This window comes from Alligator sinensis, unplaced genomic scaffold (genome assembly GCF_000455745.1).
Source record: "Alligator sinensis unplaced genomic scaffold, ASM45574v1 scaffold839_1, whole genome shotgun sequence".
NCBI lineage: Eukaryota > Metazoa > Chordata > Crocodylia > Alligatoridae > Alligator > Alligator sinensis.
The window spans coordinates 247704-261925 of NW_005841885.1; the positions used below are offsets into that span (position 1 = coordinate 247704).

Below are 14222 nucleotides of genomic sequence, written 5' to 3' on the forward strand. Positions count from 1 at the left end.
AAAGAGGAGGCACCCAGCAAAGCCCAGGAGCCTGGGAAATAACCATCGTAGAACACAGACAAAGCTCTGCCTAGACCATCCCCAACCAGTGGCTGTCCAGCATCTTCTTGAACACCTCCAGTGATGGAGAGACCACAGCTTCCCTCAGCAGTCTGTTCTACTTGCTCTGACCCTAGCTTGGTCTCAGGCAGGCATGGACCTCTCTAAGGGGTACAGTCCTGCCATGACAGGGCCCTTCCTTTTGGGCTCTATGGGTACTGTTCCCTGCTGTCCTGAGGGGGCAGCTCCCACTGCTCTCTGATGTGCATTCCTTCCATTGCAGGGCCTGCCTGGTCCCCAGGGCAATGTCGGCCTCCCAGGCCCACCAGGGCCCCCTGGCCTCGTGGTAGGTAGTAGGTGTGGAGCAGGAGTCATCTCCATGCTGCACCCCAGGACGGTGGTTTCCGTTCCTCCTTCTCTGTGTGATTCCTGCATGTGTTTGTTCAATAGGGACCACAGGGCACCCCAGGACTGCCAGGACAAGTGGTGAGTTTGACACGGTCCCTTCCCCATGGACATGGCTTGGCTGCTGGCCCGCCCTGTGTCCCACCATTGCCATCCTGGCTCTCGGTGTCTGCGTACCAGGCCCTGCTGGCAGAGCAGGCAAGGCCCTGGCACCCTCTTGCCCCATCAGTGGATGAAGCTCTCATTTCCATTCTCGGCGTCATGGAAACCCAGCAGAGGGGCCAGCTCTGGTGTAAAATGTCTGCTCTGCTGGCCCCAGTTGCTCCAGTAGCGTCCTTTCTGTTCCCTAGGGGGAGAGTGGAAAGCCCGGCGTGCCAGGCAGAGATGGTGTACCAGGGAAGGAGGGAGAGGCAGGGCTGCCAGGAAAAATGGTACGTGTCTGAAAGGGGCTGGCAGGATGGGCTCCTGGGGTACCAGACGCTCCAGTGGGGAGGGCCGTGGCAGCCAGGCTCAAACTGTTCCCATCACCTGGGTTCTCAAGTGACTGCATAGGTTGGAAATGCTGCATCCCATTACACTGGGTCTCACCCCCACTGTGCCCTGGCTCTGGACTCTCGGGGTAGTCTCCTGCCTCGGTGAGGCCAGCTCCAGGTGGAAGAGACAGGAGGGCCCTGTGCTGCAAGCTACAGACACAGTACCAACAGCCTGGCTGGTAACCTAGGGCTGTGTAGCTTTGCCAGCGCAGCCTGGCACATGGGAGGACTAGCAGGATTGGATGGGTAGGAGAGTGCAGACAACTGAAGTCAGCTCTCCCATGGGATTGACCTCTGATGTAATACCCGCCTCCCACAGGGGGAGCTGATGTGGTTGCAGTGGAGCAGAGGGGCTGGAGTGGGGGCAGGGGGTGGGAAGGTGGGGCAGGGCAGCACCCATCCCACCTTCCTCAGGTCAAGGCTAATGGTCATGTGGATTGTGTGCCAGGGCGTCCCGGGACCACCAGGCCCTGCTGGACCCAAAGGAGAGCCAGGCAACGCTGGGCCCCCAGGGCAGGTGAGTGAGATATGGTCTCTCCAGCTTATTTTTGCAGCCTGCAGTGTCATGGTACCAGCTCCCTGCAGCCTGTGGGAGTAAGACATGCAAGACCCAGCCCTGCGAGGTGGGGTGGGGCCAAGCCAGCCCTGCCATGGCTTTGGAGCAGACGTTCCCCTCATGCCCCTGCCTCCCGTGGTTAGCTCCCTCCCCACCCGTTGAGCCTAGCTTCGGGGCAGGGGGAGCCAGGGGCCTGCCCTGCTCCCAGCCTCAGGTAGGGGTGGTTTAGTGATGGGCTGTGGGGCTCGGAGATCATTTCATCCTCTCCTGCTGCAGGAATCCTTAACGCAAATCCCTTAGGGAAAGGGCACCAGGGGCCTTGGATCACTGTGTAAGCTTCTAGCTCCAGGCCTGGAAGTGGTAGGAATAGCCCCAGGGCTCAGCTGTTGCAGTCACCTTGCCAATATGGGGGTGTTACCCTCCTCGTGCCTAAGCCATGGTGAAGCAGGAAGGTTTTGTGTTCTGCTTCATGCCCCATGGTGAGGGAGCACTCCCCAGCACCACTATTGTTAAACATCCATATTTCCCCTGTCTCTAGGGCACTGTCGGGCTTTCTGGGATGAAGGGTGAGAAGGTAAGAGGCCTGCTGGGGGCTCACGTGATAGAAATCAGTATGGGAAGCTTTAGGGGGGGGTAGGAGGACAAAGAGCCAGGGATCCTGGGTTCTGTTGCCCTCTCTGGCCCTGCAGGTGCAATAGTAATATTGTGAGTGGCTAAGAGAGGCCAAAAAGTCAGGGGGGCTTCAGCAGTCTGGAACAAGCTAACCCCTCACGAGCCCACGCCTGGCAGGCTGGAGACATGGTGCTGTGCAGCCCCTGTGTTCAGGTGTTACCTGAAATCTGGCCGGGATCGGGGCCAGGGAGCTCTGGAGGCAGCCACGGGTGGGAGGAGGGTGGGAAGCCCAGGGCTCACATTGTAGGGGTGCCGGGCAACCTGCACTCTGGGGACACAGTGGGGTTGCCACAAGTGCTGACCCTTGTGTGTTTCTCTCTAGGGTGAGCCTGGGCAGATGGATGGGGCCCTGCTGGGCAAACCTGTAAGTGGATCTTTCCTGCACCTTTCCCCTCCTGTTCCTCCAGCCCCTGCCCCAATAACTACTCTGATCTCTCTTCTGCAGGGTCCCAAGGGTGATCGAGGCCTACCTGGCCCCCGGGGTGATACGGTGAGGAACAGCCCTGCCCCTGCAGGGGCCCCTCTCTGCTCACTGTCTCCCCACAAGTATCTGACCCAGTCCATTTCCCATTGCTGAGTCTCTGTCTCTCTTCTCTTCCATCAGGGGGAGCCTGGAAGAGCAGGGGAGCCTGGAGACCCTGGGGAAGATGTAAGTACCATGCAGAAGGAGGGCAGGGATTTGGCCAGAGATGGGGATAGCAGAGGCCAGGGTTGGAGGCAGGTGGTGTCCTTCCCCACTTCCTGCTCAGCCCCACACTGCATACAGGTGCTTTTAAGCCCATGTGTTGGCACACGTGTGTACAAATGTACAGCATTGGCCTCATTGTATTTTTTCATGTTTGTATGTTAACAGGGAGCCAAAGGATCGCATGGAGTCAAAGGGGAGAAGGTGCGTGTCCCCCAGTCCTCCCGAGCTGGAGCATGGGCACCCAGAGCCCACCATGACCAGCCAGCATGACCGGCTAGTCTGAATAGGCCAGGCAGGGCCCTGCTTAAACCTGGCACTTGTGGCTGTGGAAGTGACACTGCCAGTGTCCCCAGCCCTGGAGGGACATCCAGGAAACCCCTTCTCCAAGGCCTATTCAGTCAGGCTGCCAGCAAGGAGCAGCACCTGCAGAGCCGGCATGGCTTGTGACATGGGCACTGCCCTGCTGGTAGCTGGCCTATTCCTACCACCTCACTCCCTGGGAGCCAGTGTCAGCTCCGCCTCACTCCCACATACCCAGGGCCATCTGCCCAGTGTGCTCACGACCTACCATTTCTCTTTCCCATGCTCCATTCAGGGTTCGCCTGGGATCGGCCTGCAGGGACCCCCTGGGCAGGATGGGCCTCCTGGCTTGAAGGTAACCTCTTCAGGAGCTTTGCTAGCCCGGGTTTTGCACAGACAGTGTTTACAGAGCCAAAAGGCAAGACAAGGAATCCGGACACCTGGGTTCTGTTCCTGATGCTGCCCCTGGCTGGCCCCTTCCCTTCCCTTCCCCTGTGCTCGTCTCCCTGTTGTACTGCTGGGTTCCTGGCACTGATCTACCTTTCCAAAGCACTTGCTTGGAAGATGACACCCCCCAGAGACCCCCAGCCAGGGAAAGCCCGTGACCCCTTGGTACTGCACAGGGAGCAGGCTATCAGGCTTTCCCTCCCCTGTCTCAGCCTTTATCCTGCCCCTCACCCTGCCCAAGCCCAAGCCCCTTCCCCTGCTTCTGGTGCTTGGCCAGTCCACCACTACTCCCCCACTCCCTCCCCCAGGCCTCCCTCTCCCCACCAAACCCCCAGTCTCCTGATGGGGACACAGGCCCTGGCCCTCTGTTCCACCCTTAGTGGTCCAGAGCCAGCTTCATGAGTCCTCCCCCAGCACCAGGCTCTGCAGCACTGCCTTCCTGTCTCCATGCCAGGGGGACACTGGTTTGCCAGGCCCACCAGGACCCCAGGGCTCACCAGGCATCGCAGGGACCCCAGGCCAGCCTGGCCTGAGGGGAGAAAATGGACAGCCAGGGCCCCCAGGAGCTCCAGGAGAGAGGGTAAGCAATGTGCCAGGCCTGGAAACCTTGAGCATGAAGGTTTCATAGATTCATAGATTCATAGTTGTTAGGTGCTGGAAGGAACCTTACAAGATTATCAGGTCCAGCCCCCCCTGCACGTGGACAGGAAAGACTGCTGGGGTCAGATGACTCCAGCAAGGTGCGTGTGCAGATGGTTTTTGAAGTTTGCCAGGGTGGGTGACGGTACCACCTCTGGGGGGAGCCTGTTCCAGACCCTTGGCACTCAACTTGTAAAGAAGTTTTTCCATATGTTCAGTCTGAAGTGCTTTTCAATCAGTTTGTGCCTATTGTTTCTTGTCTTCCCCTGGGGGGCCTTGGTGAACAGATGCTCCCACAGGCCCTTCTGTGCACCCCTTATATACTTATAGGCTGCCACCAAGTCCTCTCTGAGTCTTCTTTTCTCCAGGCTTAACAGTCTCAAGTCTTTCAGCCTCCCTTTGTATGACTTGCTCATACAGTGACAGCTCTCCCCCTCTCCCCCCAGCCCTTGCTAAAACACGGGACCCCAGCTCAGGCTGTGGGGACCCCCCCTTTGGTGCCAGAGCCAGGGTCAGTCAGCAGTGTGACAGCAGGGACCCAGAAGCTGCCCTAGACTTGGCCCTACCATGTGTGGTACAAAGGCAGCCTGCACAGTGTCCCTGGAGTCTGTGAGATGTTTCTGGGCTCCTTGACTCTGGCCAGCAGGGCCCCTGCAACCCTGGAGCCCCAAGGCTCATGGGAATAAGAGATGGTAAAGACTGGATAGGACTCCTCTCGCCCTCCCCTGTCTTGATGCCTTCTGCCAGCTCCCATCCTGGACTGTCGGGGCACCCAGCAGTGCCCCCTCAAAGGACTCGGTGCGTTTCCCCTACTCATTCCTCCACCCTGCTTGCTGGCTGTGTGACTCCAACATGGCAGCACCTGCCCTAACTGAGCTGGGTTCTCCACTCCATGCTGGTGGGACCCAGGAGTCTCCCTGCCTGCAACCCTGCTCAGTGCTGCAGCAGCAGCCCGGGGGCTGCTGTCTTTGGGTGGCCTGCTTGTGGGCCCTGTCCTTGGGCTCTCAGTAAAGGAGAGCTGCCCTGGTGCCCAGGCTTGGCCTCTGCTGGGAGGGGCCTTCCCCAGGTTCCCTTCAGTGCCAGGGCAGCCCCAGGCCTTGGCTTGTAGTGAAGCAGTGACACCACAATGCCAGGGCCTCTACTGATGACTGGTGCTTTTTTTCAAGGGTTTGATTGGCTTTCCTGGAAGAGATGGCACCACTGGACCACCAGGTCCCCCAGGACCCCCAGGGCTAGCTGTGAGTACTAGATGTCTGATACCACCCAACAGGGGCTGCGTTTGGCTGCAGCCTGGTAGGAGGAGGAGGAAGAGGAGGAGGATGGCACCTGGCTTTCACACAGCACAGCCACTGCTTTCCCTAACTCCCCACCTCCTTATGTATCTCGGAGGTTAGGGGATCTTGGGGGAGAGGGATGCTGTGAGTATCTGCAGGATTAGTCTAGCTGCCCCTGGGAAATCTGAGCTCACCCCAGGGTTGGGAGTGACTGAGCCAACAGGGAGCCTCTTTGAGACTCAGACACACCCAGAAGGCTTTGCCAAAACTGAGGGGCCTACATATGTGTGGCTGGACCTGACTCAAAGGGGCTGTGACCGTGCTGAGGGCAGGTGGGCTGCTGGTGTGGCTGCTGGACAGAGAAATCTCGTTCGCCCCAGTGTCCCTGGGGACTGGAGTCCATGCTTTCCTCCAGACTCAAGGCAGGGCTAGCGAGTCCCTATGAGCATTTCTGAGCTGCTCCACTGGCCGCGTGTGGACAGACAGCTCCTCTTCAGCTGAAGGCCTTTCCATCAGCTAGCCTTGCTGTGCCACTGCTGCCACCCAAGGCCAGAGGGGCGGAAAGGTGTGTGAGGGGGTCTCACAGGGTGGCTGTGAGCTGCCTTCTTACTGTGCTGCCTCTGGTGGAGCAGACCCTAGGGGCCATGGGAAGCACTGATCTGCCTCTTTTCCTTTCAGGGGACCCCGGGCATCTCAGGACTGAAGGGGGACAAGGTAGGCTCTGGTTCCACCTGTTACTGCATCCAGCTCCTGCTGCTCTGGATGGGCTGGGTGGGGGTCTTGGAGTGGGTTCTTGGATATCCTCTGCTCCTTGGATGAACACCCATCTCCCCAAGGAGCCGGGCTTGTGGGGAGCACCAGGGATTGCCCTGCTGATGCAGCGGGTGATGGCAGAGGCTTCTCATCGCCACCTTCTCTGGGGTGTCTTGGACCTCCCTGCCAAGGCCTGTTGACTGCCCTTCTTCCTGTGCAGCCACCCTCTCTGCAGAAGCTGGTGTTTGAGAGCATGGGGGTGGGGGGTAACAGTGGAGCCCGGCTGTGGAGGCTGAGAAGGACAAGCAAGTGCCTGTCCTGCCACATGCCCAGCAGACAGCAAAGACACTCCCCTGCCCAGCAGCCAGCAGAGCCCTGCAGGCAAGGAGCAGGTGGCTGGTGGATCCTCCCTGGGAAGCTTCAGGGGAGCAGTGCGGCGAGGGAGCACACCTCTCCCTGGGCACTGTGATGTCAGGAGATCTGTGGCAGGGGCTGTGGCTGGGGCCCAAGCTCAGAGGTGTGGAGGGGCTGGGATGGAGCGCATGGGCAGCTTGTGGAGTGGGGCAACTGCAGCAGGGCATTTGCTTCAGGCCACTGTAAGCAGGCTGCCACTAGCTGCAGGGTCACAGATGGGCTTTTCTCTCTCCCTCCCTGTGTGACAGGGAGATGTGGGGACAGGGCTGCCAGGAGCCAGAGGCGAGCGAGGAGACCCAGGGCCTCGGGTGCGTATCTCCCCTCCCTCACACCCGCACTCAGACCCTGCTCACCCCACCTCGACCAGTGTCCAGTATTGCCATGAGGCAGCTCCCATGGATAGCACTGTAGCTCTGGGAAGTCTGGCAGCCCCCTGGCTCTGGGCTGTAATGCGGCTCCTCTCAAGTGTGGCCTGTGGAACAGGGAGCCCCTGGGGCCCACCCTGTGTCTGGGTCTGAGACAAGCCCCGCGCTGACTACCCAGGAGGCTTCCCATGCCCAGGACTTCCTCAGGCTCAGGTTCCTGCCCTGAGCTCTGCCTCTCTGCCCTCATCCTGCACAGGGAGCATGCCTCCCTGCCTGGCCCCCACTTCCCAGCTCTGTCTCATTGTCATCTTCCTTTTTCAGGGTGAAGATGGGCGCCCAGGGCTGGAGGGTGATCGTGGGCCTGCGGTAAATGCACCCCCCACACCCGTTGCCTGCCCCTCCCGCTGGGGCTCTGCTCTGCTTATGCCCCAGGCAGGCACAGTAACTCCCCTTCTCTTTTCTCCTTAGGGGCTGCCTGGGAACCGAGGGGAGCGAGGTGACAAAGTAAGGACAGTGCTGGGGGGGAAGGAAGGGGCAGCTGGGGGTGGGCAGTTCCCCTCAGTCTGCCCCCACTGTCTGGTGACTGTGGGAGCCTGTTTGCCTGGTGCATCCCAGCAGGGGCCAGGGCTGGAGTCGGGCAGGCAGGGAGCTGCCCCTGGATGTCTCCCCGCCACCCACTGGGACATGGGCTGTCTCCAGGGAAGCCTAAGCTCTCCCTCCAGCTCAGCTTTTCTCCAAGCCTCTGGTTCAAATAGTCAGCCCATCTTGAGCGCTGTCCTCAAGTCCAGTCTGGGGTCTCCTTCCAGAGACCCTCATCCCCTCATGTCCGGTGGAGTCTGGCTCCTCGCCTCCCTGTCCCAAGCAGTTGGGGAGGAGTGTCAGCATGGGGCTGTGGTGCCCAGGTGGGTCCTGGCTGAGATGGGACCCCCCACCCCACATGAGGTAGGTCTTTCACTGTACTGCCTTCCCCCACAGGGAGACGTGGGACCAATGGGTTTAAAGGGAGACAAGGTGAGTGCCTCATTCATCTGTTGCTGTGCCCCCACTGCTGCTACGGCCTGTCTGCCCCCAGTGCCAATTGTCGGTATTGGGTCTTGCCCACCGTGACCTCTTCCTGGCCCCAGAGCGGCCAGTCAGTTGACAGTAGCCCCCACACTCTCACAGCCATGTTGGCAGGGTCTGTGGCCCCTCCTGTGCTGCGGTGAGGTCCACCACACAGTGGACATTGGGGAACTGGCCACATTAGACAGCAGACAGGTGTGTGGGCAGCAGCACGTGATGCTGTTGAGCTGGTGGGGTTGGGAGCTGCAGTGTGGCAGGGCTTGGAGAAGGTGCATGCTGATCTCTCACTGCATTGTCTTTCGCTGTGCAGGGTGACACCATTGTCGTTGAGGGACCGGCGGGGGCCCGTGGCAACAAGGGTGAACCGGTGAGTGCCCCAGCCCAGATGGAGCCCCATTCCCCAGGGCCGGAGTGGGTATAGGCTCTTCCCAGGACCATGTCCTTCCCTTTGTGGGGAGGATTTACTCCAGCAGGGAGACTTCTGCTGGTGGTTCTAGCCCTGTGTGACCTCGCTCCCTGCTTAGGGTTCATGTGCAGATCTTCCCTCACAGGCCTCCTCAGCCGTCTCCCTTTAGCTACAGCAAGGTTCTGCCCAAGACCTCTTCCCATCTGAGTCCTCCTTGCATGTCAAATCCTTGCCTCTGTGGGGATCTGACTTCTTCTTCCTCTGCTCCTCCCCACTCCAGGGAGATCGGGGCCTGAAGGGGAACGAGGGAGATAAAGGCGACAAAGGGGACCAGGGCCTCCCAGGCGAGAAGGTATGTGAGCCCTCGACAGGGGAGAGCAATTGGTGTGGGGCAGGGGCTTTAAACCAGTATCTGTGGGAGCTTCAGGGCCTGGGGCTGCAGCCAGCACTGGGGCACTGCTGGGGCATGACCCAGTGTGGGACTATGCAGAAACAGCTCCAGGGATAGCTTGGTGTTCCCTGTCCCACCCAGCCCCAGTTGTCACACAGTGGTACAGTGGCTGATACGCTCAGCCCAATGGGATGCCTCCTTCCCCTGGGACACTGGCAGGAGCCAGCGCTGGGGGCAGGAGCTGGGGGCCCCTGCCTCAGGTGAAGTCATCAGGCATCTTTTCAGATTGGTAAGACGTTGTTTGAGCCTAGAGTGAGCTGCCAGCGGATCCGTGCCCCTGCGTGTACAGGGGAACAGGGGGCACTTTTCTCGTGCCAGGCAGTGACCTCTTCTTTTGCCCCACAGGGTGTCAAAGGGCAGCAGGGCGATAAGGGCTCCACAGGCTTCCCAGGAGCCCGTGGCCCTGATGGGCAGAAGGTAAGTGCGTTCCCACAGGCAGGCCTGAGCCTGCACATGGGGTAGAGGAGTGGGGGCTGTGTGTGTGTGTGCATGCTAGGCAGGGAACACATGTGCCTGCCAAACACAGATAGCCGTAACCTGTCTGCACTCACCCCCTGCTGACACACAGCCTTGCCAGATGTGAGCACATACCTAGCCATGCACGCAGCCCTGCCAGCCCTGGGCAGTGCATGCTTGGGGCCCCTCACTGACACATGCAGCTCCAACTCTGCCCTGACCATACCTGTGTGTGTGTATGCGACCTCACTGATGCCCACAGCCTTGCCAGTCCTGACCAGGTGTCTTCCCTCTTGCAGGGTGAAGTCGGTGAATCAGGAGAGCCTGGAGAGCCGGTGAGGTCCAGCCCTTTTCTGCTATGCCCCCTACATGCCAGGTGCTGAGCCCCAGGGTCACTCTGTGCTTGTTTTCCTTCAGGGGCAGCCAGGAAAGGACGGGATCCCTGGCACAAGAGGAGAGAAGGGCGACATGGGACCAATGGGAATACGTGGTCCTAAGGTGGGGAGTTTGCCTCAGTCCATCTAGATGTACACCTTGCTGGGGTCGTTTGACTCCAGTACTCTTTCCTACCATGGCAGGGGGTTGGACTTGATGATCTGCTCAGGTCCGTTCTGACCATACCAACTATGAAACTATGAAACATCTCCCATGTGACCATGAGAGAGCCCCACCTGTCTGAGCCTGGTACAGTGCTTGGGCATGGCAGAGGAAAACAGAGGCCTCTCTCCCTGTCGGCTTGAGGACAGTCCCAGGAGACCCCAGGCTTCAGGCTTGCCATGGGGTGGGCACTGCTCTGCGCCCTCTTCCTAGGGGCTGTAGTCTCCCAGGCTCTGATGTGGTGGCACCACCTGCAAGGTGGGCAGTCCTGCTCCAGCCTGAAACCTGGGGCCCAGCACAAATCCTGTCTGTGGTGCCTAGTGTCCCCCTTCAAAGCAGGGCCAAGTGCTGGGAGCAAACTGTCTCTGCCCCTCTGTGATACTGTGACCCCTGCTCTTCCCTGCAGGGAGACCGGGGAATGAAGGGAGCCTGCGGCCAGGATGGGAGCAAGGGGGAGAAGGTGAGTGCCAGGGTCCCCTCTCCAGCCTGTCAGCAGCTCAGGCCCAGAGGTGGATCCCAGTGTGGCAGGAAGGTGGGACTGTGCTGTGGGTTGGATGTGCCAGTGGAGTTACCTCTGGGAGAAGGGCCTTGCAGCATCTCTCTACAGGAATTCATAGAATCCTAGAGATGTTGGGCTGGAAGGGACCTCCAGAGGTCATCTAGTCCAACCCCTGCCTGAGGCAGGACCAGCCCTGTCCAAACCATCCTGTACAATCCATCACCTAAACTCTTTGTATGACTGCTGTCAATGCTGACACAGCACAAGACAGAAGATGCCTCGGATTGGTCCTACCCTGCAGCCCCTGTGTTTGAGCAGGAGTCAAGCTGCTTTCCCTCCCTTCTTGGCATCCCTACTGACACATCTTCCTCTGCCCACTCTAGGGGGAGTCAGGGATGCCAGGCCGACCAGGACTGCCAGGACGGAAGGGTGAGCCGGTAAGCACACAGCTGGCACTGAGGCACTCTGAGGGGAGCACGCGTTGGCAGTCCTAATGAACCTCTGCTTGTTTCTCTAGGGAGAGCTGGGCATGTCGGGAGCCCCAGGGATCCCTGGGAAAGAAGGCCTCATGGGCCCCAAGGTAGGGAAATGGGGGCATGAATTGGGGAGGGAGGGAAGGGCGGTGGGGCTGTGACTGGCTGGTTTCCCCACTCAGGTGCCTGGGTTGGAGCTGGTGTTAGTTAACTGATGCGTGCCCATAGTCCCGGGCACCAAGAGCTGGAGGTCTCCAGTGCTGGTAGTGGAGGCTGCAAAGTCTCCAGGGCCTTGTGCCACAGCTCTGCCCTGCATATTGAGCTCTGGGGAGGGCAGCCTGAGCGCACAAGTGTGGATGCCTTCCTCAGGATCTGCAGGGGGTCTCCCAGGTCCCTGTCCTACCCTCACCTGTGCTGAAAGGGGAAGTGCTTTCCTCCCTGCCTGGTCATCTGGGAGCTGCATGCTGCGGGCACAGAAACCCCGAAGAGGGTCCCATCTGCTCCAACAGGGAGGAAGCTCTGCCCTCCTCCTCACCCCAGCAGCTCCATGTGGCGTGCCAGCAGCTTTGGTTCCATGCTGTGCCAGGCTCTTTCTCGCTGGCTGCCATGAGGAGCACTCTGGAGGCCATACCTTGAGTACCCTGTTGCGTAGGGAAATGAGCTTTAACATGCTGGGAATCTGTACCCATACCCCACACTGGGGGCTTTGCCAATAGGTACTACCTCCCTCCATCCTTCTCCCCAAAAGCACACAGAAACACCACCTGGCTCTTTACTTTCACAGGGTGACAGGGGATTTGATGGGCAGCAAGGAGCCAAAGGAGACCAGGGGGAAAAGGGGGACCGGGTGAGTTATGCCACATGAAAAGCCGTGTTCCCATCCTGGATGTCTGTGAGAGTTTTGACAGGGTCAGCGCCTGCTCCTAAGTTCTTGGGCCTCTGGTGACCTTCCCAGAGCAGCTCCCAGCCCTAGCCTGATGGCCTGGCAGAGTTGCCTGCAGCTTCCTGATGGCCAGGGAGCTTTCAAGTGCTTGTTGGCAGCTGTCCAGGCCCACACCTTGCCCAGTGTATAGACAGACTCAGCTGTCAGAAGGCCTGTGGTGATCGTATAACTGAGATGAGGGTCCCAAAACTGGCTTGAACCCCTTGAACTTCCTGCTATCCTCAGGATGCCAACCTGGCAGGGCCAGTGCTTTTGGGACAAAAGCAGGATTTCAGCAGGGTCAGTCCAGGTGTAGAGCTGTTAGTCACTGAGAGCAGACGCACCCTGGGAGGTCTGGCTCAGACTATCCGTGACCTGCCCTGCTGTCATCCTGCACCCAGACAGTAGAGAAGGGGAAGGGCGGACACTGTCACTAACCCTGGTGCTTCCTGGTCGGGCCTCAGACCCTCAGGAATCACAGCACTGATTTGCAAATCCCAAGGGGTTACAGATGACCAATGTGTGGTTCCTTCTGGTTTCTGAGCTTTCAGGTCATATTTTTAAGCTCATTTCCATTGCTAGGAGACAGGGGCTTTAAGGAGAGCAAACCCACCTCTTACAAGTCCCATGATAAGTTAGCAAGTGCTGGCACTGTGTCTGTGGCATGCAGAACAGGCCTGTCCTATGCTGACCCAATGAGGGCCTGGTGCCAGGCTTAGCGGCATCTGCACTCTGGCTGCCCCATGCGTGGAACAGCAGTCATGCCCTGCCTGACTCTCTGCTCTCTCCCTAGGGTGCTCCAGGTATTATAGGTGCTTCGGGGCCTAGGGGCAGCGATGGAGCCCCTGGGCCACCCGGCCCACCAGGGAACGTTGGACCCAAGGGCCCTGAGGGCATTCAAGGACAAAAGGTGAGAACCCCGTCCCCACTACACAGATACCTTGGATGGCTAGCCACTGCCTCCACAATGAAGAGCACTGGACCCCAAAACCCAGCCCCTCTCCTTCCTGCTGCCTAGGTCAGGTGGGAGCAGTGGCCTCTAGCCTGTGCCTGCAGGATTCACAAGCCAGTTTGTGGAGGTTCCTCTTCCCCATCTGGTTCAGTTCTTCCTGGTGTCTCCCCATCCCAAGGGCAGCGAGGAGGGACCTGGCAACAAATAGCAGGGACAGACTCTGGGAAGGAGCCTCTCCCTCTGAAGGCCCCTGTGCAGCGAGCAGTGGGCAGAGACAGGTCTGCAGGAGGCAAGGGCAGTGTTGCCCTGTGGTTGGGACTGGGAATCGGGGCTCCTGAATTCCATTCCCAGAACTTTGTCACTGCCTCTGAGTTTGGTACTTGCCTTGGCTCCTCTGTAGCTCTGGGATGGTTACCTTGTCTCCTGGGGGACTCTGGGGCCTCAGTAATGCTGGCAAGGGCCTGCCATGGCGTTCTGCAAGGGTGCAGTGTTCGCTCGGGCTGTTTGGAAGCACTGGGCTCAGGTGGTTCCCAGGACCTTCTATTCACTCCCCAGACCAGCTCTAGCACTGCCCAGGGCTGGCCCAGGGGGCTCTCCCACAGAGCTGGGTTCCTCCCTGGCCATGGGACCCTGGCTCCCCTTGTTGGGGAGTAGAGCCTAACATATTGGATCTGGTTGAGGAACCTCTGAGAACAGGTGGGGCTAAGCCAGCTGGCAGCTGTGGCCCTAGTGCCCTCTCTGCACCTACGGGAGCCTCTGGGAGGAGGGGGTGGGTCTGTGCGTGGTCTGCGGGATCCCTCCAGCAGCCCAGCCCTAGACCTGAATCTGGACCGGTTCTCATGGTGTGTTCCTGCCACAGGGTGAAAGAGGCCCCTCTGGGGAGTCAGTGGCAGGTACCCGAGGAGTCCCAGGGATCCCTGGTGAGCGAGGAGAACAGGTGCGTGAGTGTCTCTGGTGGGATGCCCTGAATTGCCAGCTCAACCTTGAGCCCACCCTGGGCTTCTGCAGAGAGGCTCTCCTGGCCTGGAGAGCTGCTGCCCTGGTCTCACAGCTCTGATTTCCTGTTGTGCTTGTCTTCAGGGGAACCCAGGCCTTGAAGGTGCTAGAGGAGAAAAGGGAGAGCCTGGCATGATGGTGAGGAGAGCTCCTACCTGCTCAGCACTGCCCTGGTGTGGCCTTGCCCAGTGGTGTACTTCCCTTCCCCAGGGCTGGCACCTGCACTCCAGGCTTGGTCTCCTGCTTGGCAGGACGGAGTCTTTCCCCTCTATCAGCTTCCTCTGTGTCTGGCTCATGGGCTGAAATGGAGAGAGGGGGCTCTT

General features: G+C 59.5%; 1 protein-coding gene across 1 annotated transcript in view; it reads left to right on the forward strand.

Moving 5' to 3' along the window:
* COL7A1 (collagen type VII alpha 1 chain) overlaps positions 1-14222 on the forward strand; it is an 88903-nt gene that overhangs the window by 67685 nt on the left and 6996 nt on the right. The window contains exons 86-114 of the mRNA XM_025196804.1: positions 323-385; positions 490-525; positions 795-875; positions 1426-1494; positions 2072-2107; positions 2528-2569; positions 2651-2695; positions 2810-2854; positions 3059-3094; positions 3489-3548; positions 4095-4220; positions 5446-5517; positions 6232-6267; positions 6969-7028; positions 7407-7451; positions 7554-7589; positions 8061-8096; positions 8458-8514; positions 8834-8905; positions 9350-9421; positions 9760-9795; positions 9878-9958; positions 10464-10517; positions 10940-10993; positions 11074-11136; positions 11814-11876; positions 12745-12861; positions 13763-13840; positions 13984-14037. Of these exons, the coding sequence (XP_025052589.1) occupies positions 323-385; positions 490-525; positions 795-875; positions 1426-1494; positions 2072-2107; positions 2528-2569; positions 2651-2695; positions 2810-2854; positions 3059-3094; positions 3489-3548; positions 4095-4220; positions 5446-5517; positions 6232-6267; positions 6969-7028; positions 7407-7451; positions 7554-7589; positions 8061-8096; positions 8458-8514; positions 8834-8905; positions 9350-9421; positions 9760-9795; positions 9878-9958; positions 10464-10517; positions 10940-10993; positions 11074-11136; positions 11814-11876; positions 12745-12861; positions 13763-13840; positions 13984-14037 (1725 nt within the window). The remainder of the gene's footprint in view (positions 1-322; positions 386-489; positions 526-794; positions 876-1425; positions 1495-2071; positions 2108-2527; positions 2570-2650; positions 2696-2809; positions 2855-3058; positions 3095-3488; positions 3549-4094; positions 4221-5445; positions 5518-6231; positions 6268-6968; positions 7029-7406; positions 7452-7553; positions 7590-8060; positions 8097-8457; positions 8515-8833; positions 8906-9349; positions 9422-9759; positions 9796-9877; positions 9959-10463; positions 10518-10939; positions 10994-11073; positions 11137-11813; positions 11877-12744; positions 12862-13762; positions 13841-13983; positions 14038-14222) is intronic.